This window comes from Trachypithecus francoisi, unplaced genomic scaffold (assembly GCF_009764315.1).
Source record: "Trachypithecus francoisi isolate TF-2019V2 unplaced genomic scaffold, Tfra_2.0 Lachesis_group8, whole genome shotgun sequence".
NCBI classification, from domain to species: domain Eukaryota; kingdom Metazoa; phylum Chordata; class Mammalia; order Primates; family Cercopithecidae; genus Trachypithecus; species Trachypithecus francoisi.
The window spans coordinates 13,275,932-13,300,398 of record NW_022681473.1 but is presented as its reverse complement, the minus strand read 5'-3'; the positions used below and the strand labels follow the sequence as shown (position 1 = coordinate 13,300,398).

Sequence of the window (24,467 nt, the reverse complement as noted above, 5' to 3'; positions counted from 1 at the left end):
AGTCCACCAGCGTGCCCTTAATTTCCGCTGCCATGGTTCAGTTACTACTAAATGATGTCATTATTTAACACTGATCTGAGTAGCCCGTGGTGACCTTGTCATAAAAGTGCGTTGAGTACTGAAGAGGCTTGGGATCCCAATATTACAGATTCTGTATTATTGTTTCCAACCCAGCTATCCTGTCAGGATACGGATCTATTGGGGCTTATAGACAAAGGTACAATCCCAGGAGGAAATTCCTACCCCCAGGCCACATAAGCCCTTGTGTTGAGTCCAGGTGACAAGTCCAAACATTCTTTTCTTTCATTGTTTCTCTGTAGCATCCTTTCCTATCAACAGGGCAGATTTGTATATGTTTCTCTATTAAGTAAGTTCTACAACACTAAACCTCAAGGGTGTCACAATTCCATCTTCCCCAGAGATTTATTGGCCTCAGTGAAAATTTCCTGTTATTATCCACAATAATAAACAAGAAAACACAATCAATGATTCTCATCATCCATTTGGCAGAAATGTATCAGTTAATCATTATCCTCAATAATTATCAGTTGTAATTACGATTAAAAAATATTTAAAATTCTCTTGTTGAGGGTGGAGGATATGGTGGGTCGTTTTTCTCTTCTGTTTTTCTTCTTCAATTTTAAGATACCTTTATCAATTCTAAAGCATTCACACAGAAAGATCTGTAAGGAATGTACATTTTCTTTTTGGGTACAGAAAACTGGTAAACTCCTTTTGGAATATCTGTTCATATTAACCATCTTGGAGTTGTTTGTCACAAGTATAGTCATCCACTGGGCATTCCAAGCAAAACATACAGGAAGATAAAGATGCAGTGAGTATCCCATTTCTCCCTTAGTAAATCAGAGGATGTTGTCTTCTGTTATGAACACTATTTGAATAACTAAGGTTTTGATATGAATTAAGTATAAACAACACCACCACTAAGCTCTGATTGTAGATAACTGAGAACACTCGGCACTAACTGTCGTGTACTTAAATGGGTCCCTCCACAGCTGAATAATCTTCCCTTTTATAAAAGTGTTTTGCATTACAGGATACTTTTATGTCCACACCATATGAGAGAATAAGGTAGAAGACATGTGATTTTCTGGCTCAGGTCTGTTTAATTCAACAGATATTATCCTGGAAACAAAAAGCTTTGTAGAAGTTGTTACCAGGCACGGGGATATGGGACTAAGGGACTACTGAAGTCTGAAGCCTTTATTTCTCAAAATTTGGGAGAACAAGTCGACTATCTAAGTGTAGAAATTTAGTGTCTTCAGAAACCAAGATGTGAGAGTAATGGAGAAGTTGAAAAAGATGGTAAAAACCTTTTTTCAATAAAGCTATTTTCCTACTTTCTCCATTCCAACTACTTTATGTCTAAAGGAAAACTTAACCTCCATTTGACCTCAGTCTCACTAAATCAGAGAACTTCAGTGAAAGATATTCCCACCCTTTTTCCCCAGTACCCAATCAACAGGCTGAGGCTTAGGGATCTGTGAGATCATAAAAACAACTGAGAAGGAGACCAAAGTTAACACAAAGAAGAAAATGAGTTGTCCATATATCCTAGACCACACGTGTAGAAAGGTTTAGGAAATTTCAGCTTCCTCCCCATTGTACCACTTTCTAATCTCATCTGTTTGACCCTTTGACCTGCCTTCTTACCTAGGTCTTAATCTCTTCAGGTTGCTATTCTGTGCCTTGACTTTTCCAACTGTACCTCTATAGCTTTTTTATAGGCAACACCATATATACCTACAGCTTGGTAGATGTATACCATCTATAAATTGATAATAATCCAAATGTTGAATCTCCACCCTAGACCTTTCTACTGAGCTCTAGGCTCATTTTGCCAACTTCAAATGATTCCAAAGTACCTCAAATAAAATATATCTAAAACTGAACTAATCATCTCACCCACAAGTGATTACCTTGTCTTTTCCATTTAAGAGCACCACCATCTACTTGGCTGCCCTGGCCAGGGAGCTGAGAAATACTCTCAAATTGAAACTGTCTGAGAATCCTTTTTATATGATCCCCTAAATGTACTTCAATTCTGCCCTCTGTTTCTTCATCTCCCCAGATGAAAGTTTAAACAGGCAATACTCACCACATGAAAGCCTGATATTCTAGCACAACATTCATTTCTGCAATAAATTAGCCCAATCTACTTTCCTGACTTCATTTCCTACCACTCACTCCCATAAACGCTGTGCTCCAGCCTCACCAATTTACTTATCATTCCATATAGATGCCTTGTTAAAGTTTACTATCTTAATTTACAAATAGCTTTGTTTAGGAATCTCTATTTTGAATTAACCTGATAAAATGAATTAGGAGGGAGAGGAATTTATCATATAGATTTCTTTTCTGGTATTTCCCACTTTCTCTTGACACTCAGAGGCTACATCTTCATTTGTACTGCAAAAGTCATTTGCTTTTCAAAACATGTGAATTAGCTATAATTAGGGTATTGAATTAGGGTATTGAAAACCTGTTATCTGGATCACTGACTGCCTTTCAATGAATTTTCTCTAAGTAAGGTATTAAAATGGGGAGCTGAAGTTCCATCTAAAGGTATTCAAACTCAAAATCTCAAAAAAATATGGCTCTACCTAAAAGCAAAGTAAACAAAAACACACCACACACACACACACACACACACACACACAGGTCTTATTCTTAATTCTTCTCTGAATAAAGTGAAAAGAGAACAAACATGGATTGGGTATATAAGAACATATAGATTTCTACTCCAACTAAATAGAATTTAAACTGATAGGTATTCAATGCTATGCTTAATAATGCAATCAAGTATGAGTAGAAAACAATATGTCCTTTATGATCGGTCATTGTCTTGGGGACTGTCTTGTCATATGGCACTGTCTTTGGCTTTCAATCTATAGAAACAAAAAAGAAGGGAGGATGGAAACCAGGGAGAAAGGGAGAGAGGACAAAGAAAGAAACTAAAAAGTATCAAAAGCATGTGGTTTAATTTAAAAATCTCGCCTGGTGGGGTGGTTCACACCCATAATTCCAGCACTTTGAGAGGCTAAGGCAGGAGAATTGCTTGAGCTCAGGATTTCGAGACCAACCTGGGCAACACAGTGAGACCCCATCTCAAATAAAATAAAATAAAATAGAAAAAATTACCCAGGAGTGGTGGCACATACCTGCAGTCCTATAGCTAGTTAGGAGGGGAAGGTGAAAGGAGGGCTTGAGCCCAGGAATTCAGGGTTACAGTGAGCGATGATAGTGCCACTGCACTCCAGGCTGGGTGACAGATAGAGACCTCATCTCTAAAAAATAAATAAATAAAATAAAAATCTCAATGATGAGAATACTTCTATTAGAATTATTTCCAAAATTCTACCCCAAATTTTATAGTTCTTTATTTTAGAGTGTATTAATGATCAATGTACTGATATCTAACTTAACCTCAGGTTCATGGCAGAAGGAGATCTTTTTTCTACATATTAAAGAAATCATCGGTGAGCTCAGTCAAGGACGAAAGTTTAGTGACAAATGAAGAACTTCATTCTGTTCAAGAGGCTTCTTGGAAAATGTAATTTCATTAAATCCATCTCAGTATTCTCTTTCCCCTATTTCATTAATAAAAATTAAAATTGATGAATGTGGTTATTTTTGTCTATGTGGGGAACTGTGCATGAATTTGTCTCGGTTTGAATATGGTCAGCCTGAGTTAAGAGATTCTTCCATATCAGAGAAATTCTATGAATGGGCACATGTTTCTAGAGTAGAATCTATACCTTAAATTGATAATGATGTAATAAATGCTAACTCGAGAAAATTATTTCATTATGAGAAGGAGACTTCATATAAATGATAAATAATCCCATTGCTTGTGAAGGCTTCTTTGCTGATTAGCTCTAAATACTATTTCTAATTATTTCTTTCTCACTGGATATTATTAAAACAGGCATAGCTTACATACAGTGAAGAAGGTATATTACAATTAGCCATATCTTTATGTTATTGAGACTACATGAATTAATAGCTACTGGATTTGTCTAGAAAGTCCAGCTCCCAAAACGTTACGTATTTTTGCCTATAATTTTACACTGTGGCTTATCACACTCAAATTTTAAGTAAATTATCTTAGAAATGTCTTGTTGTGTCTATAAGGATGCTTCTTATTTTTAAAATTTTCTTTGATGTCCATACTCCACTCCCCCTTCCCTCCCTCCATGAGCAATTGTTCCACTTTATAAAACATGGCTATTTTATTTGTCAATATCTCCCCAAAAATGTATGGCATTCTATTGTGGGAATGTATTTGGAATCCACGAAGATCATACACACTGATAAATTACATGCACAAATTTTGCTCCTCCCAACAGTAAGTTTTAAAGATCTATCCATATTGCTATCAGTACCTCTATCAGTTGATTTTAAATGCTGCCTAAAAGTCTGTGCCATGTACCCAGCACATTTATACATTCGCTGTCCCAGGAATGGGCAACTGGGTCCCCCCATCTTGCCCCTTAAGTAATTTGGGGGGATATAAATTCAAGACTAGAGTATCTGTGTTATTTATGTATATGCCATTGGTTTATGAAATGCAGAAATTTCCACCATTTAGAACTGTCTTCTGTTGCAGGTCCTTTATTATTGTGTACTTGTTCTTCAGTCTAGTCTGCATACTTTTGGTCTCTCAGGAATTCACAGATTCTGGCTCACCAAGAGAGTTGCTTCTTATTTTTCAATGTGGCAATGGAATATTTTTTGTAGGAGTGCTCCTTGGAATTGGAGTTCATATGAGGAATATGTAGGATCTGTTTGGTCTACCTTCATGAACTAGAAACCACAACTGTGAGAGAGACTTGTATAAATGTATGGGTTGAGAAGAAATATGAAGCAGGGAGTAATATTTGAATATACTGGGGAGAAAGAGATAATTGATGGATTAAGGTTTATAAGCCCTTTGAAGGAAATGAGATTGGTAGCACAGGAACAGATTACACTTTAGAACACAGGAAAGATACCTAATTCTGATCAAGTAAGAAAATAGCGAATCAATAGCTTTAATGTAAATGTTCTTTATCCATTTCTCCATATGAGGAGGATAAGAAAGAACATGAGAGCCTTTGTCTTTCCTTTGAAAATATTGACAAGGAAATCATTTAGGAGTGAGGGGTGGTAACGAATAAAGTACTTGTTTGGATTAAGAGTTGCCAGGAATCAGAGGAAAAATTGGCCAAATTACACTCAACGATTTAATTAGAAGCACAGATGAAGACACTGGACTTTCAAATGACATCTTTGTTGGGTGTCTATCCATGCCATTGTGAGTTTCCCTAAAATATCCTACATAGAAAAGGTGTCATTACAAGGTGGTAAACTTGCATTTGTGGGTTTTAATAAGAAGATAATTAGTTGGATCTGTGGGATCCAGGCTGAAAGAGGAAGGATATGATGCCAGAAATTTTGAAAGAAATGTAGAGATCGGGGGGCACTAATCTGAAAAGGGGCTACTAACACGTAAGATGCCATTGTGCAAACTAGACAGAAGTGCCCTGTTCAAAAGGACAGACTGCTCAATAACAGCTCCTCTGGGAAAATGAAATAGACAGTGAGTCCCCTCTGAACAGTACAATTAGAAATTGAGGCCCCTTCCTCCTAACTGATCAACCCAGCACCAAGGAAGTCTGCCCTGCAAGTGGAGATCAGGTGCAAATGCAGCACCAATCTTTAACTCCATTCACATGCATCCTTGAACAAGGTCCCAGCTTTAGAGCCTGAGCTAGTTTAACACAAAGAATAGCTCTAGATAGGGATGCCATGTCAGATCTGAAAGATATTTGTTTTTTATCACAGAGCAGGATATCACCATTGAGATACTGGAAAGAATGAGCTGTTAATGTAAATATAGGGTAGCTCCTCCATTCATCCATACATTCATCATAAACTACTTTTTGACAATTTACTTTGCACCAGGCATAATGCTTGCTTCTGGGAACAGATTTAAACAAAAGAGACAAGATCCTGCCTTCAGGGAGCTTATATTCTAGGGAAAGGAAGTCAGTGACTCTATATGGATCACGCACTGGTCAACAAAGCAAATACATAAAAATGTAAAAGACCAATCTCTCCCTCCCCCATAAAAAAAGAAAAAGAATCATAGTCACCCTTGTAGGGTGTTCATTATTTCAAAATTTCATAAGTAAAGAGATAAAACATACATCTTGCCTTTCATTTTTATAACAGTTTCATTGAGATATAATTCAAATATTATAAAATTTGTCCATCTAAAGTGTATAGTTTAGTGGCTTTTAGTATATTCACAGAGTTGTGTAAATAACACCACCTAATTTTGGACCCAAACCCATTAAGAGTAATTCTTATTCTCCACCACTTACCTCAGTATTAGCAAACCACTGGTCTACTTTTTGTCTCTGTGGATTTGCCAACCGGGGCTATTTTATATGAATGTCTTTGTGACTTGCTTCTTTCACTTACCATAATGATTTCAAGGCTTATTCATGCTGTAGCATAAACTAGAACTTTGTTGTGTTTCATTGTCAAATAATACATTATATGGATATACCAAATATTATTTGTTCATTCATTAGTTGATAGGGATTTGGGTTGTTTTCATTTTTGGCTATTAGGAATATATAAGAATGCTCCTATGAACATTTGTGTGCAAGTTTTTTTATAATGAGGACTTTCCTGACTCCCCTCATTTACATTTCCATTGACCCCACCTCCCTTTCATACTTTATTATTCTCCTTAGCGCTCATTATTCTTAACATGCTATAAATTTTCCTTATGAATCTTATTTATTATTAGCTTCCTTATTCTTATTAGAATTTCATCTGTTTTATTCACTGCTGTATCCCCAGCCTTGTGAACAATGCCTAGCACATACTGGCACCAAGTGGAAATTTGCTGAAGTAATTTATCATAAAAACGCCAAAGATAAAAGAGTCCAACAAACATGACTGTCATCTATTACTCATAATTAGCCAGCGATGCTAACACTTTAATATGTTAGACAAAACCTTGCGATCATTCATCTGTTCCTACTATGTGTTGAGGATAGTTGTTAAACACTGAGAATACAACTTAACCTGTCAGGTTGAGCATGAAGGACATATATGCACCCTGCTTATCGCAGTGGCATATGTTTGTAATCGCAGTGGAATATATTTGTAAACCATCTTTGGTTTTCAAAGTTCTGCAGCATGAGCATATGAGGTACCTAAGCGGGTATCATCTCCACTCTACCAAAGAATACACTGAGGACCGAAGGAGTTAAGTGCAGTGCTGTATCCACCACATTTTGCAGCAAGATTCTTAGCGGCAAGGAGCTTCTGACAATGTTGCTGCTTCTAAGCGGGGGTGTGTCTGGGGTTAGCAGTGGGGCCGCCACGTGATCAGCCCGTCGACACATCATGCACAGCCTCTTCCCCCCGGGCGTCCCAGGCCCAAGGACAGAGGATAAAGCCCACACAGCCAGGAAAGGGGGGCATCTTCGTCAGCCCCTACCCCACCCTCGTCTTGGGAACCTGCAGGCTCCGCGGAGCCACAGGAGCCCCACTGCGCCTCAGGTGTCCGCGCGGGTCTCTGGCACAGCCGCGCTCTTGGACGTTGGAACCCCGCGAGGCGAGGTGAGGGGCGCCACCAAGGAAGCACCCACCGGCCCCCCGGGGCTGCCAGGCCCCGCACTGAGGAAGTTGAATGCCAGATCACACTCGCTGGGCCCAGGCGTGAGTGGAGGGATCCCTGGTCGGATTTTCACTGGCGCTGGGAATAAAACTAGCACCTGCTGAGGGTCGGGTGTTCCCCACCACCCCATAGTCATAATGTTTTTCAAACCACTTCCACTTGGAAAGAGCCTCAATTAATACATTGTGGCACTTTTCACGTATTTCTTTCAATATCTTTTCTTCCAATATGTGTTTTCAGTAAGTGACCTGTTTGACACACCCAGCATCCTCTCATGTAAAAATAAATTGGCTAATTGACAGGAGGAAAATATGGAGACAGTGTAGTGAACTGGGGATCCCAGGGTCATGGTTGTGCCAAGAATGACTCTTACTTTCCATCTTTTACTGTATTTCTATATCCTTTTTAGCTTAGGAGATGTGCCTTGGGTTTTGCACTAGAGATTATATAAACAGAAACTCATATTTTGGATGATAGGAATGGTGGATTTCCAAGAACAGTGACTCAAGAGTCTCCCTGATTGTGTATTCCCTTTCCTGGCTGGCCTACAAAGCTTTAGGAGGGAGAACCGTTCATCAGGATTCTGGTATAAGTAGATTCCGCTGCTGCTCCTCTGGAGCAGGCCACAGAGTCCTCGTGTGAAAAGTGGCTCTTCTGAGAATCACCTCCTGAAATTCATATTGTCTGCACGTATAAATTCAATGTGATCCTTAACATTGAAACCGAAGTTTGTTTTCTCAAGACTGTTTAGTACCTGCCGCATGTCTCAGTCAAGTCTGTTCTATCTCCTTGGGTTCATCTGCTATGGAGAAAGACAGTATGTGTCTTTGGGGTAACCTTCCAAGGCTGCCCAACACTAATTCAATAAATGCCAGAGAACCTATGCTCTAAGGCTGAACTTCCCAGACATGTTTCACAACTGGCATAAACAAATCTACCCATCTATACCTAATGTGGTAACGCGTCATGCATTTCCTGGGAACGCATCAGCCGGGAAAGGGAGTACACAATCAGGGAAACTCTTAAATCACTGTTCTTGGAAATCAACCTTTCTTATCATCCAAAATATGAGTTTCTGTTTATATAACCTCTAGTGCAAAACCCAAGGGACAAGATGCCCAAAATGGGTAGAAAGGATTCTCCCAGCAATTATTGTATTCCAACAATGTGCAAACTCATTGCTAGAGCCAGATGCTGTGACACTGTGAGATTTTGCAGCAGCAATGATGTATTTAGGAAGGCACTTAAAAACCATAAGGTGCTTAAATATTACACAGTAGTGGAAATGTCAGCGGTCAGGAATGGATGGAGTGCTGTGTGGGAAAAAGAAGTGTAGGCCAGATATACCTGGCTCCAATGTGCCACACAAAGAAATATGTACTGTGACCTGAAGAGAACGAGGAGTCATTGAAAGACTTTTTTTTCCAACTTTTGAGTTCAAGGGGCTACATGTCCAGGTTTGTTACATGGATAAACTGCATGTCATCGGGGTTTAGTGTACAGATCATTTTATTACCCAGCTAATAAGCATAATACTTGTAGTACTTGAAAGGTAGATTTCTTTTTTTTTTTTGAGACACTGTCACCCCAGCTGGAGTGCAGTGGCGCAATCTCAGCTCACTACAACCTTCGCCTCCCAGGTTCAAACGATTCTCTGGCCTCAGCTTCCCAAGTGCTGGGATTATAGGTACCTGTCACCATGCCCAACTAATTTTTTGTATTTTTAGTAGAGACAGGGTTTCACCATGTTGGCCAAGCTGGTCTTGAACTCCTGTCCTCGTGGTTTGCCTGCCTTGGTCGCCCAAAGTGCTTGGATTACAGGAGTGACCCACTGCTCCCAGCGTAATAGGTAGATTTCCTATCTTCACCTCCTCCCACCATCCACCATCACATAGGGCCTAGTGTCTACTGTTCCCTTCTTCATGTTCATGTGTACTCAATGTTTAGCTCACATAAGTAAGAACATGCAGTATTTGGTTTTCTGTTCCTGCATTAATTTACTTAGGATAATGACTTCCAGCTCCATTCATGTTGCTGCAAAGGACATGATTTTGTTCTTTTTCATGGCCGTGTAGTATTCCACAGTGCGTATGTGTCACATTTTCTTTATCTAGTCCACCTTTGATGGGTATTTAGGTTGATTCCATGTCTTTGCCGTTGTGAATAGCATGGCAATGAACATACAAGTGCATGTATCTTTGTGGTAGAATGATTTAAGCAAGTGATTTCTACACGTGATTTCTGTTTTGGAAATGCCACTGTGGTCATATTATAGAGGCTGGATTTAAGCTTTTAGGTTCCTTTGCTGTGGTGATTGAATTGTTTCATATTTTGCTACTTTGAAGCAAATTGTAACTCAAGGGAATAATTCAAAGGAATGGTGTGAAATAACAGTAGGGTCCAGCCCCACAGGGCTGTGGGTTTTTCTCTTCGTGTGCGGAGACAAGAGATTGTAGAAATAAAGACACAAGACAAAGAGATAGAAGAAAAGACAGCTGGGCCCCGGGGACCACTACGACCAAGGCGCGGAGACTGGTAGTGGCCCCGAATGCCTGACCGCGCTGCTAGTTACTGTATACAAGGCAAAAGGGGCAGGGTAAGGAGTGTGAGTCATCTCCAGTGATTGATAAGGTCACGTGAGTCGTGTCCACCAGACAGGGGGCCTTTCCCTTTTAGGCAGCCAAGGCAGAGAGAGAGGGGACAGCTTACGTCATTATTTCTTCTATGCGCTTCTCAGAAAGATCAAAGACTTTAATACTTCCACTAATTCTGCTACTGCTATCTAGAAGGCGGAGCCAGGTGTACAGGGCGGAACATGAAAGTGGACCAGGAGCGTGACGGCTAAAGCACAGCATCACAGGGAGACGGTTAGGCCTCCGCATGGCGGCGGGCGGGCCTGACTGATGATGCGGGCGGGCCTTCCACAAGAGGTGGTGGAGCAGAGTCTTCTCTAACTCCCCCGGGGAAAGGGAGGCTCCCTTTCCTGGTCTGCTAAGTAACGGGTGCCTTCAGAGGCACTGGCGCTACCTCTAGATCAAGGTCTGCTAAGTCATGGGTGCCTGCCTGCCCAGGCACTGGCATTACCGCTAGACCAGGGAGCCCTCTAGTGGCCCTATTCGGGCATGACAGAGGGCTCACACTGCTGGTCACTTCTCACCGTGTACCTTCAGCTCCTGTCGCTGTATAGCCTGGTTTTTCCTAGGTTATAATTGTAGAACAAATATTATTATGATATTAGAATAAAGAATAATGCTATAAACTAATGATTAGGAATATTCATAGATAATCATATCTATATTCTATGTCTAATATAACTATTCTTATTTTAAGTATTTTGTTGATTATACTGGAACAGCTTGTGCCTTCAGTCTCTTGCCTCGGCACCTGAGTGGTTTGCCGCTCACAAATAACCAGTGAGGTTGTTTCTAATACAATCTGGAAAAGAAACCAAAAGTAATGTCCAAAACTATAGGGGAATCGGGAATCTGATACAAGTAACTGGAGAGAGGTTGAAGGGAAACAGGAAAAAAGCATTATTGGCATTTGACTTTGTGCCAGTTCCTATTATTTGCTCCCCAAAACAACTCCGTGGGAATAGAAAACTAATTCTCTGAAATATTATGTAGAACTTTATTGGGGACCGTGCCGGGGGTGGTGGAGAATGAACAGACACGAGAGACAAAGACAAACAGAGAACATGGCGGCCGCCCCTAGAGCCTCCGCCTCACTTTATTCATACTCCATAAATCCCACGTCAGCAAAAACAACACAATGCAAAACAAACTTTCTGCACCCAGATGTAACCTTCTACTTAGTTCCTTGTCTCTAAGCTCTTTCTTATTTGTCTGCCTTCTTGGCGCCTACTAGAGTTCATTAAAAGTTCAACTAGAGATACTGTCCTTGACTACTGGAGTTCATTGAAAGTGCAACTAGCTAGAGATACTGTCCTTGAGCCTTATCTATTCTTAGCATATTATTTTCAATGGCCCCTGCAGAACTTAACATTAGTAATTAATATAGACAACTGTTATTAGTCTAAAAGTAGTTGTACCAATTATACAATTAGCAGTCAATCTAGATAAGATTTGAACTCAAGTCTATATCTGCTTGTTTCACAATACTATGCTCCATTTTCTCAGTTTAATGTGTCATTGGTACATCTATTTGGTAACTGATCCTTAAGAAGTAATGGTTGATGTAAATCAGAAAGAAAAATAACATAAGTAAAGATTTTGAAACCAAGATATTAGACTTCAGAGTTGGCTATTGGCAAAATATTGAGAAAAAATCTAAACTAGGTAAAGAACAAAGATCCATCAGATATTGTAAAATCTAAAGAGTAAATTCTCAAAGCCATAGGGCAAGAGTTATAAGAAAGACAAAGCAATAATTTAAAAATACTTTGACTGCAAGTAACAGAAAACAGCTCTTGCTAGCTTAAGCAAAACAAAGACACATGTATTTTCCAAGGGCAGGAAGACATCTCAGTTTCAGAAAAGGACTATAACTAGGAAATTGAAAGTTATTAGGAACTCCAGTAGTTCTCTCGGTCTATTTTTGATTTTTGATTTTTCTGGATGTCTTCTCAGCTCATATGGTAGAACACATTAATGTTCTTCATTTCAAGAGTGTATATAATCTTATCTAGAGGCAAACCCAGACTAACGTTATAATATCTAAGTTCTAAATACACAATTCCTGGGAAAGTGACACTGATGGATCCAACCTGAGACAGACTCCCCACCTCTCTTCCAGTTAATACAATAAGGGAATAATTCCTACAGATGACAAGCATGAAACTGAGGTGAGTTGGCCACATACCCAGAATGGTGTCCACAATGGCAAAGTCATAGAGATAATGTATGGCTGCCATCTTTTAAACATTCATGGCTGCCATGTGTCAAACATCTTCCCAACCTTTTTTTGGTCACTAAGTTGTAAAAGCTACCTTTGCCAAAATGGAATCCAAAAAAACGATATTCCCTTGCCTCCCTTGAAATCAAAGTGCGGGCATTTGATCTAGGTTCTGCCAATTACATATTCTTGCACTAAAGTTTGATTTAGGGGAGAACAACAAAAGAGACCCTACAGTAGTCATCAATTGGACAGACGATGGCCCAGGAGACAGGGAAGGTTTTATCATGATGCCAGTTCTACAACAGAGTTCTGGGACAGGAAATGGTAAGAGCACTTCCTTCTCAGTTTAGATCAGCAAGTTGTCTCTGGGCATTGTTTGATAAGCCTGCCCTTCCCAGTGATTATGTGAGCTCACTCGTGTTCTATTTTGCTTAAACAAGCCACATTAAATTATGATGTCTGCATCTTAGAATCCTAAGGACCCACAGGGTGTCATTTACAATTGGTAAAACTGTATAAAATCTAATAGGATAATTAGAATTGCCAAGAGGTTAGCTATGTCCAAGAGAGCTTATCAATTGATTCACTTTTAAATACCTATTTCAGGGAACTGTTTCATTATTTAAACATTAAAGACAACAATGATAGGTTTCTCAACGACTTTTAAGTGCTTATTTGAGATCGCTGTTTTTAAAATCACTATGTTTATTTTTTCTATGTTGCCTTTAGAGATAGATTCCATTCATCCTTTCTAATGTCTACACCATATTTTGGATAACATGCCATCATCTCGCATTGTGTTGAAAGAAGAAATCAGAATGTTGGGGGTAAGATTCAGTGCTACTTGAGTGGATAAATGATTTTGGTGTTGCAGATCCCAAATATTTAAGGAAAGAGACATCAATTCCTCTATCTCAGTTATCCAACGGGAGAGAGTTGATAAACTGAGTCCCAGCAATCCGACTGCTGTGATTTTCCCTTTGTCTGTGTGTATCTATAAAGAGTTTGAAATAAAGCTGAGACTGGGTCCTAAAGGAGAAGACAAGGTCGGGGTCATAGTCAAGAGATAACCTAGATCATAGGGCTTTGTGGACATTGGTCATCTCATAGCATGATGCTCTCGATGCTCTTTCTCTACATTTATCTCAAGGAAGTTGACATTTTGGACCATTATCTACTCTTTTTCCCCAACCAAACCTCGTATGCTACATATTTTTTCATAATACAGTCTAATTATTGGGGATTTGAGTGAGCTCAAAAACCAAACTATGAGATTGTATGGTTCAAGTAAGTGCCTAAGACCACAGGGGCCAGAATCTGAGGATTCAGCAGGACTGATTGCAAGTGTTCCTCCCACCCCATGGTGTCAAAAATCAAAATTGCTATCACAAGAAAACCATTTTTGTATTAACTGATCGATAGGTATGGTAAAAAACACATCAGGGAAAGGAGCTGGATCCATGTATTTTGCTGACCTGGCCCATAAACAAGCCACTAGAACACCTTCATTTGCCTGAAAGCAACCATACATCTACTAGTTGCTAAAAACCCTCATGCATAATTCTGTGTGAACGAAATGTAGCAGTTCTACGCACTTTTATGGCTGCTACCTTCTTCTGTCACCTTGGCTTCTCCCCAGTTTTTGGATAATTTTGAGGGCTGATCAAGAATAGTAGCAAAGACTCCTGAGATTCAGAAACATGGAAGCTATACTCCCTCCCTTCCCTTTCCATCACCTAATTTGTAACTCTCTTAAAACATATGTATCATATAATTGATTCTGACATTCTTTTCTTATAGGCTGCTCAAATAATTATTGGTCTGATCCACTGTGCTCTGGGAAAAATCTGGATATATTTATGTCTTAATCAATCTGCTTCATTTTCAGCAATCTACTTGCCTATAGGCTTGATATCAGGATTCCCATTTTTGTCATTCTTAATTGTGAGTAAATTATTTTTCTGATGAGCATTTATTTATTCATTCAATATATTTAATGACTGCTTCTATGGCCAAGCAATGTGCTAGAGATGCCATCTGTGAAAATGTATAATCCTTGCTGTCAAAGAATTCAGTCTTGTATCTTTGAAGATATTTTAAAGTGGTAAATTTACTTATAAAATTGTTTCATACAAAGAGTTTATTTAGTTGAGTAAACATTGGGGGTCAAAGAATGGTAAGGTTCCAAACGACAAATAGTAAGTGGTTAATGAGTGCTCAGCTTACTTATAAAGCTCAGGTTTCCCAATAATATAGGCAATCTGAGAGCCAGAACTTCATTTCTGGGGCAATAGAAGGAACTATTAAAAGTAGTTCCACAAAGAAGAAGAGAGATCAGGGCATTACTGGCCCAAGAGGAATTTGAAAGAATTCAACAGGGATTTCCTTTTTTTGTTTGTTTTTTGTTTTTTGAGATGGAGTCTCACTTTGTTGCTCAGGCTGGAGTGCAATGGTGCAATCTCAGCTCGCTGCAACATCCACTTCCCGGGTTCAAACAATTCTCCTCCCTAGCCTCTTGAGTAGCTGGGATTACAGGTGCATGCCACCACACCTGGTTAATTTTTTCTATTTTTAGTAGAGACGGGATTTCACCAAGTTGGTCAGGCTGGTCTCAAACTCCTGACCTTGTGATCCACTCACCTCGGCCTCCCAAAGTGCTGGGATTACAGGTGTGAGCCACCGCACCCGGACTCAACAGAGATTTCTAAGGAATTTATATTATATCTTACAGCACAGCGTAAAATATTCCTCCTTCCATTTTCCCACACACTTCTCAGTAATATCTATCTCCCAAAAATATTTTAGTTCATTCACTCAACAAAAATTTACTAAATACTTACTATAGACCAGGCTTTCTTCTAAGTGCCTCACTTACAGCAGTGGATACAATAGACCAAGATTAGAAACATATAACCTACCAACACTGATTCTTGAAGAAACAGAAAATCTGAACAGAACAATATTAGTAAAGATTGAATCAATAATCAAAACCCTCCCAAGTGAGACTGGCCTTTAGGACTGTGGGCTGCATGAGAGCAAGGTGAGGCCTGTGACTCCCAGCTTTCCCCTACTTCTCTGCTGACCTATATGACTCAGCAGAGGCAGCCATAATCCCCCTGGGAATATAACTCCATTAGATTGGGAACCATGCCCCCAGCCCACATAGCAGCCACAGCAAACCCTGCCCAAAAAGAGGCTGAACTCAGACACTCTTATGCCTGCTCCCACCTGATGGTCTTTCTCTACCTGTCATGGTAGCCAAAGATAAAGGTCATAATCTCTTGGGAGCTCTATGACCCTGCCCACTGCCTGAAAAAACTGCATACTTTATCACATGTTCCTAGGGCAAGTTTGCATCCTCCCTATAAGACCACCGCTGATACACTCTTGAAAGTATCACCTCCTGGCTGGAGACCAACCAAAACAAAACCGGTGCACTAAACAAAAATACAACCAAGGACCCTCACAGAGTCCACTTCACTCCCCTGCTACCTCCACCAAAGCAGGTGCTGGTACCCATGGCTGCAAGATCTGAAGACAGATCACATCACAGGACTCTTTGCAGACACTCCCCAGTACCAGCCTGGAGCCCAGTAGTTCTGCTGGATGGCTAGACCCAGAAGAGCAAAAACAATCACTAAAGTTTGGCTCTTAGGAAGCCCCATTCCTAGAGAAAACCACATCAAGGGAGCACCCCGTGGGACACAAGAATCTGAACATCAGCACTTGAATCCCACATCTTCCCTCTGACAGAGTCTACCCAAATGAGAAGGAACCAGAAAAACAATTCTGGTAATATGACAAGACAAAGTTCTTTAACAACCCCAAAAGATCATACCAGTTCACCAACAATGGATCCAAACCAAGATGAAAGATCCAAATTGCCAGAAAAATAATTCAGAAGATCAGCTATTAAGCTAATCAAGGAGGCACCAGAGAAAGGTGAAGTTCCACTTAAGGAAGTAAAAAACATGATACAGAATATGAAAGGAAATTTCTTCAGTGAAATAGATAGCATAAATAAAAAACAATCACAACTTCTGGAAATCAAGGACACACTCAGAGAAATGCAACTGCACTGGAAAGTCTCTGCCATAGAATTGAAAAAGCAGAAGAAAGAACTTCAGAGCTTAAAGACAAGGCTTTCAAATTAACCCAATCCATCAAAGACAAGAAAAAGAATTTTAAAAAATGAACAAAGCCTCTAAGAAGTTTGGAACTATGTTAAATCTTCAAACCTAAGAATAATTGGTGTTCTTAAGGAAGAAGAGAAATCTAAAGGAAAACATATTTGAGGGAATAATCAAGGAAAACTTCTCCAGCCTTGCTAGAGATCTAGACATCCAATATAGAACTCAAAGGAACACCTGAGAAATTCATTGCAAAAAGATATTGCCTAGGCACATAGTCTCAGGGTTATTCTAAAGTCAGAAAAAAGGAAAGAATTAAGAAAAACTGTGATGAAAATGCACCAGGTAATGACTTGTTTTTTCTAAGACCACCAGAGCGGGCGCAAAGGAACCAGCGACTAGGCAAGGGTAGGAGCAAAACTGCAAGTTTATTTTGGTCACCTAGCTTCAGGGGAAGAAGGTGGGTAAGGAGAGGTCTGTTGGCCTCCGGCAACTGAGGCCCACAGAGTTCTCCATGCTGCCCTCGGACGGAGTTCCGCAGTCCCGACCGCAGTGGGGAAGCTGGGAAGTCCGCGCGTGGCACTGGTCCGCAGCGGCTTTTCTGGGAGTGGGAGGGCGATAGGCGGGGCACGGGCGTGTCCGGGGGCGTTCCGCAGGTGCGACCAGGTAAATCTTGGTCTCTTCAGATTGACGTCACCTGGCGCATGCCCAGTTGGTCTGCACCTTCCCGGGCGTCGGCTGCATTTTCGCGCGCGCGCGGGAAAAGTTGGAGGGGGGGGATGAAGAACCCGGAAGTGCACCATCTTGCCTCCGCTCATCCAAACAGTCCAACCTTTTATTGGTAATAGTGATAAAGGGGCGCCGTGGTCTGTCTGGCTACTTCCTGCTGTTAAGGGGCGTCGTTAAGGTCGGGGCCCATGGTTGGCATTTGGACGCACGGATGAAAAATAAAATAAGGCACAGTATTAGTATAGGAACGAGGTATGGAAGCATTTGTCGGAATATGGGCAAAACCCAGAAGGAAGGTCCTGGCAAGGTTGGGGTGTTAAGGTTTTGTATCTCAGTTTTTTATTTTATTGAGGGTTTGAATGTTAGTGTCTACTAGGCCTGACTTGCTAACATAATAGCAGCACTCTTCTCCAAGGAAGAGACAAGTGCCTCCTTTTTCAGCTGTAAGCAAGTCTAGGGCTCGCCTGTTTTGGGCAGCTACTTAGGCTATTGAGGTAGTTCGGCGCTGCAGGGAGGCCAGGCTTTCAGCTGATTCCAATAACTAGAGGGAGGAAAACAGCCCGTTTTTTTTTTTACGGGGGTGGCGTAGTGGCATGGAAAGTTGCTGGAAAAGCTCTGCTACTTCTGCCTGGCTGTATAAAGTTAGACTGGGGACCAAGGACACGGGGACATAGAGGGATCAGTTAATGGCTGTATGGTTAAGAGTTTTAGAGAGAGATCAGTTGCACGAGAAATAGCCTTCAATGGGGGCTGTGTGGCCTCCATTGGGTGCCTGAGTATGATTACCTCAGGATGAATTTGGAGTTGAATAACGGAAAGGAAGGATTGGGCAGTTTGGATGAGAAATAGCCTTCAATGGGGGCTGTGTGGCCTCCATTGGGTGCCTGAGCATGATTACCTCAGGATGAATTTGGAGTTGAATAACGGAAAGGAAGGATTGGGCAGTTTGGATTTCTGGTATAGTGGCGCCTGGAGTGTAAGTGAATTGTGGGATGTTTGACCAGTTGTGTTGAAGGCCATGGGCAGGGGGCTGCCACTAGGTGGGGGCCTTCTAAAGCCTCACAGAGGAAGCAGTGGGAGAGATTGGTTATATTCACAGTGTAGGTTAAGTCTAGCCTTTGGCAGATAAGTGCGAGCCATGAGAAAGGGGTCTCTATTGTGTGGAGAGAAGTTTGATAGCCTTAAGGAAGGCAACTGGCAGAGCTATGTACTACTGAGTGTGTTCGGCTGTCTTGTGGCCAAGTTTCAGTGATGAGAAAAAAATTGCCATACAGTAGGCGGACTAGCAAAGGTCTGAGTGAATGAGTGAAACAGCAATATAAGTATAAAATGAGACTTCATTTTCCGTGTAGTCACGGAGTGTCCCTTGCCACTGGAGATGTTCAATGAAGGTTAGGAGATGGGAGAACCACTGCTCTGGACTATTGTCTGGAGGTAGATATGGGTCTGGGGTTATGTATTGAAAGTCTGATAGGTTTATGTAGAAGATGGTGAGAAAGCGAGCTAAGCGCCAGGGGTCAGGGAGCATGAACTAGTTAAGAAAGTTTTGTAAGTTTGAGGCGAGTGGGGGAAAGTTGAACTGATGTCCACTGATTGTTCCCGGTGGGGGCCCTCTTTAGCTGGGAGATATGAATCCAATGCGTGTGTCCTAGGAGTTTTGCGGCTGTATGTGTAGACAGGAGGACAATGTATGGGCCTTTCCACCTGGGCTGTAAGTCTTTGGCTTGGATATCTTTTATGTATACTTGGTCTCCAGGACTGAGGGAGAGATGTGGGTTGTAGGCGTCTGTTGGAGGAGGGTGTGCTAACTCAGCGTGTTGTCTTAGGAGTTGTCTGAGAAGAGTGAGATATGGGAGGTAGTTCGCCAAAGGGGCTGGCAGGGAAGGTATTTGTTGGAGGGTTAGGGGCCGTCCGTAGACTAATTCGAATGGACTGAGACCTGTTGGGCTTCGAGGTGCTGCCCGCAGCTGGGTCAGGGCTAAGGGAAGGAGAGTTACCCACGACTGCCGGGTTTCGATTGAGAGTTTGGTGAGCTGCTGTTTGATGAGTCCGTTAGCCTTTTCTACCTTACCAGAAGACTGGGGCCTATAAGGGATGTGGAGTTTCCAGGTGATGTGTAGGAGGGCTGCCACCTGTTGGACTACCTTAGAGATGAATGCTGGACCATTATCAGATTGAAGAGTGACCGGGAGGCCAAACCTAGGAATAATATGTTCAGTGAGTATAGAGGCAACAATGTTAGCGGTTTCTCCTGTGGTAGGGTAGGCCTCGATCCACCCGGAAAAGGTGTCCACAAGGGTTAAGAGGTATTTGAATTTTTTATGTTTTGGCATATGTGTGAAATCAATTTGCCAATCTTCACCTGGTTGGTATCCTCTGAGTTGATGGCTGGGATGGGGATTACGCAATGCGCCTTGAGGATTTGCCTTTAGGCAGGTAGAGCACTGCTGGTTGATTGTAAGTAAGTGTTTTTGTAGTGTTGGACAGTGGAGGAGGGGATTTAGGAAATTATATAAGGCTTTGGGTCCTATATGTAAAGAATTATGTATGTCTGTTAGAATGGTATGGAGTTGTTTCAGGAATAACTAGTTTGTTATTAATATAAATCCAGTCACCCGTAGCTAGTTTGGCTGTTGGATTTTGTAATAGCTTAGCCTTTTCTTCCTGAGTGTAATTAGGGGCATACTGGGGGGAGAGAAAACAGGCGGAAGGAGGCTTAGGGGTGGAAAATCCGGCGGCTGACTTGGCAGTGATGTCAGCGAAATTGTTGCCGGCTGCTACCAGGTTAGATGAAGTTTGGTGCCCTTTACAATGTATAATGGCTACCTTGGAAGGTGCCGACAGTGCATCTAGTAGTTTGAGTATTTGGTTTTTGTTAATAATAGGGGTACCGCCGGTGGTTAAAAACCCTCTCTCTCTCCAGATAACTGAATGAGTGTGTGCGATTAGAAAAGCATATTTAGAATCTGTGTATATGTTTACTGTTTTTCCTTTTGATAGTAGGAGTGCCTTGGTTAGTGCAGTGAGTTCTGCCTGCTGTGATGTGGTCCCTTGTGGTAGGGGTTTTGCCTCCAAAACTGTGGAAGAGGTAACTACTGCATATCCTGCCTGTCTGTTTCCTTGAGGGTTGATAAAGGAGCTGCCATCCACAAATAGGGTTAGTTGTGCATTCTGAAGGGGCTGGTCATGCAAGTGTAGGTGGCTGGGGGGCTGGGCCTCCAGAACCTCAGGACAAGAATGTTTAGTATGGAGTGGTTTAAGAGAGCCTGGCAGTAAAGTGGCTGGATTTAGAGAGGAGCAAACTTCTAAAGTAACAGTGGGGTCTTCTATGAATAAGACATGGAAAAGCTGGAGCCGGGATGGAGTTAAGTGGCTAATACTTTTATGAGAGATGAGATCCTGAAGACGGTGTGTGGAGAAGACTGTCAGATTACTGCCTCTAATGAGCTTTTTTGCTTCCTGGGTCAGGCAGGCTGCTGCTGCTAGCGCACGCAGACAAGGTTGCCAGCCTTGTACAGTTGGGTCTAGCTGTTTGGATAGATAGGCCACAGGACGGTGGGTGTTACCGACAGGCTGGGCTAAGAGACCAACTGCCACTTTCTGCCTTTCATCTGTAAAGAGTTGGAAGGGACGCTGGAAATCAGGCAGTGAGAGAGTGGGTTGTGAGAGAAGGCAAGCTTTTAAGCGGGTGAAATGAGTCGAGATTAACTTGGGGTTGGACAAAGGCCCATGTGGGGTTTCTTTAACTGCAGCGTATAAAGGTTTGGCTAGGATTCCAAAATTGGGGATCCAATGTCTGAAGAAACCTATTAGACCTAGGAAGGATTGAATTTCTTTTGCATCTTGAGGGGGAAGAAGGTTACGTATTAGGGCCATGCGGTCAGTAGTTAGTGACCGGGTTGTTGGGGTGATTTCAATTCCTAAGTATATGACGGTTTGGCAAGAAATTTGGGCCTTGTGTTAGATACTCTATAACCTAATGAGCCTAAATGGTTGAGGAGAGTTGCAGTGTCTAGAAGAGAGTCTTGTTTGGTAGGGCTACAGATTAGGAGATCATCTACATACTGCAGAACTTTGCTCTTTGTGAGAGGGCAAGAGGCAAGGTCTTTCGCTAAGGCCTGACCAAAGAAATGGGGGCTGTCCCGGAACCCTTGTGGGAGGACTGTCCACGTCAGTTGAGTGGAGGTATGTGTGTCTGGGTCCTCCCATGTGAAAGCAAAAAGGAACTGGCAGTCTGTGTGTAGGGGTATAGTAAAGAAAGCATCCTTAAGGTCTAGCACAGTAAAATAAGTAGAATTGGTGGGGATATGGGACAGAAGGGTGTAAGGGTTGGGAACTACAGGGTGCGTGGGACGGGTGGCTTCATTGACTAGCCTAAGATCCTGTACTAACCTATACGTTCCGTCTGCCTTTTTAACTGGAAGTATTGGAGTGTTACAGGGGGAATGTGTGCGGACAAGAATATGTTGGCTAAGTAGTCGCGTGATAATTGGCTTTAAACCTTGTAGATGTGTCGGAGAGAGAGAGAATTGGGGGCGGTTTGGGAAACGAGTGGGATCTTTGAGCTTGACGAGAACTGGTGGGTGGTGGGCAGCTATGACCGGGGTGGAAGTGTCCCACACTTGAGGGTGTACAGAAATAGGGAAGGTGGGGGGTGGGGGCGACATAGGAGGAGCCTGTGCACTTGCACAAAGCATGAGCAACAGGTCATGAGGGGGTTGAAGGGGAGTGGATGAGTTGGTGGGAATGTATATGGAGGCCTTTAAGGTGCTTAGGATGTCTCGGCCTAGTAAGGGGGTAGGGCATGAGGGTATAATGAGGAACGAGTGCGCAAAGTAGTTGTTGGCCAGGCAGCAACTAAGGAGTGGAGTTTTTCGTGGGGTGGATGGCTTTCCGTCTACTCCTACTACAGAGATATCGGATGGAAGGCTAGGTCCAGAGAAGGACGGCAAAACAGAATAGGTAGCCCCGCTATCTATTAAAAATTAATTGTCTTACCCGCTACCAGGAGAGTTACCCGCGGCTCGGCGAGGGTGATGGGGGTCCCCGAGTCTCGGCACCTTCAGTCGTCGTTGTCGTCCAGATGTAGGAGCTGGAAGGAGCTCCCAGGATCCTGGGAAAGGGGGTCACGTGGAGACGCAGCACCTGTTCTCAGGGTGGGGCAATCAGACTTCCAGTGTCCTCCCTGCTGGCAAGCAGGGCAGGGGGTTGCTGGTGGACGAGGCTTAGGACATTCATTGGCCCAATGTCCTGACGCCTTGCACTTATAGCAAGGCTGCGTTGGGGCTCGGGGACCTTGCGGACACCTGTTGGCATAGTGTCCTGCCTTGCCGCACTTATAGCAGGCTCCTTTCGTAGCCTTGGAGTCTGCGGAGTGTGTACTCTCTGGCCTGGGGTTACGACTGGGCTGTAAAGCCGCTGCTAGGAGCTGGGCCTTCTGTTTGAGGCGTGCCTGTCGCACTGCCTCAGCCGTCTCCTCTCTGGAGTTATAGACCTTAAAGGCTAATTTAACCAGATCTTGTATTGGTGCCTGAGGACCATCCTCTACCTTTTGAAGTTTCTTACGAATGTCAGGAGCTGATTGAGAAATGAAATAAGACGCCAAAATGGTGGCCCCTGTGGGGGAGGCCGGATCTAACCGGGTATATTGGGTTAGAACCTCAGTCAGCCTATTTAAGAATGCGGCTGGATTTTCTTCTGGATTTTGTATATTTCTTTTAATTTGTTAAAATTTACAGTTTTGTTTGAGGCTGTTTGCATACCAGCCAACAAACACTGAACCATTATGTCTCGCCTACGGCGCCCAGGCTGGTTTGCTTGGTAGTTCCAGTCTGGGTCTGCCGAGGGGACTGCTTGCTCCCCTAGTGGGATGGTGGCATCAGTTAAATGTAGTTGGTTGGCGTGCTGCCTGGCGGCCGCTAGGATGCGCTCTTGCTCCTCAGGGTTTAGGGTGGAGGTTAGGATAACCTGGAGGTCATGCCAAGTTAAGTCATAAGCCTGACAAAGATACCTAAATTCCTTTATGTAAACGGTGGGATTAGCTGAGAAATCCCCTAAACGCTTTTCAATTTTGGAAAGATCGGCCAATGAAAAAGGGACATGTACTCTGACTACCCCCTCCGCCCCAGCCACCTCTCGCAAAGGTGCTAACACTGTAGGAGGGTGTGGGGCAGGAGTGGAGGCATCAGCAGGGCACTTAGAGCGGGTGTGTGCAGAGACAGGAGACTCAAGACAGCCAGTTGGGTGCCCCGAAGGAAGCACGGGACTGAGTGGATTACTAGTAGGTAAGGAAGAGGAAGGAGGAGTCCGGGCGGAGGGAGGAGAAGTATAGGGCGGAAGTGAGGGAAACCCTAGATCCTCCGGCTGAACAGAAAGGAATGAAGACTCCTCTTTTTCGGGTTCCTGTGAGCCGGCGTCCTTGGCTAGCATAACTTGGGCCGAAGAGCACCGGCTACACAGGTCGGGACGAGAGCGTAAGGCCCAAAAGCCTTGTATGTACGTAATTTCAGACCACTTGCCTAACCGCTGGCAGAAATTGCTGAGGTCGGTCAGAACATTGCGATCTAGGGTGCCCTCCGGTGGCCACTGAGACTGATTGTCTAGTTTGTATCGGGGCCACGCCACAGTGGAAAGGAAAATTAACCGCTTCCTCCTAAGGTCTTGTTCAAGCTGTAAGGTTTTTAAATTGGCTAGGAGGCACCCCAAGGGAGTGCTCTTTGGAAATTTGGACTGGGGGTTTCCCATTTGTTTCCTCTTTACCGACAACAATGGACCCAATGGACATGGGAATGGATCCCTGCCTGGCTTCAAAGCGTCCTTTGGAACCAGCAGAGACAGACGAGAGGCTCTTGAAGCCTAAGTGGAGATTACCTTCAGGCGGACGTCTCCGTCCTGAACGGGTCTCCCGAGCCACGTGGGGCTCCGAGCCACTTGTGGCTCCAAATGGACCCCGGACCTGCGCAGGATTTCTGGCCGAGGGAGGTAAAGAGGAGACAAGGGCACTTACCCCAGAGAGGCCGTGAGAGTGAGGGAAGCGGGTCTCAGGTCCT

At 42.9% G+C, this 24,467-nt stretch overlaps 2 protein-coding genes across 10 annotated transcripts in view; both read left to right on the top strand.

Annotated features, from left to right (window-relative positions):
- LOC117080998 (membrane-spanning 4-domains subfamily A member 8-like) overlaps window positions 1-3,608 on the top strand; it is a 38,999-nt gene extending 35,391 nt beyond the window's left edge. For 3 of the 4 annotated variants that reach the window (XM_033206525.1, XM_033206523.1, XM_033206524.1), the window contains exons 6-7: window positions 718-835; window positions 3,453-3,608. In XM_033206525.1, the coding sequence (XP_033062416.1) occupies window positions 718-828 (111 nt within the window). In that variant the 3' untranslated portion in view covers window positions 829-835; window positions 3,453-3,608. Of the gene's footprint in view, window positions 1-717; window positions 836-1,138; window positions 1,320-3,452 lie in introns of those variants that run through there. The other variant, XM_033206526.1, reaches the window with a different exon arrangement.
- A 4,028-nt stretch (window positions 3,609-7,636) lies between these two features.
- The window catches only part of LOC117080968 (membrane-spanning 4-domains subfamily A member 8-like), a 72,381-nt gene continuing 55,550 nt past the window's right edge, over window positions 7,637-24,467 (top strand). For 2 of the 6 annotated variants that reach the window (XR_004436029.1, XM_033206471.1), the window contains exons 1-4: window positions 7,645-7,743; window positions 12,458-12,506; window positions 13,289-13,386; window positions 14,360-14,503. Coding sequence is in view for 4 of the 6 variants with exons in the window: in XM_033206471.1 (XP_033062362.1) it covers window positions 13,339-13,386; window positions 14,360-14,503 (192 nt within the window). In the remaining 2 variants the exon portion in view is untranslated. Of the gene's footprint in view, window positions 7,744-10,353; window positions 10,633-12,457; window positions 12,507-13,288; window positions 13,387-14,359; window positions 14,504-24,467 lie in introns of those variants that run through there. The other 4 variants (XR_004436028.1, XM_033206474.1, XM_033206473.1 and 1 more) reach the window with 4 other exon arrangements.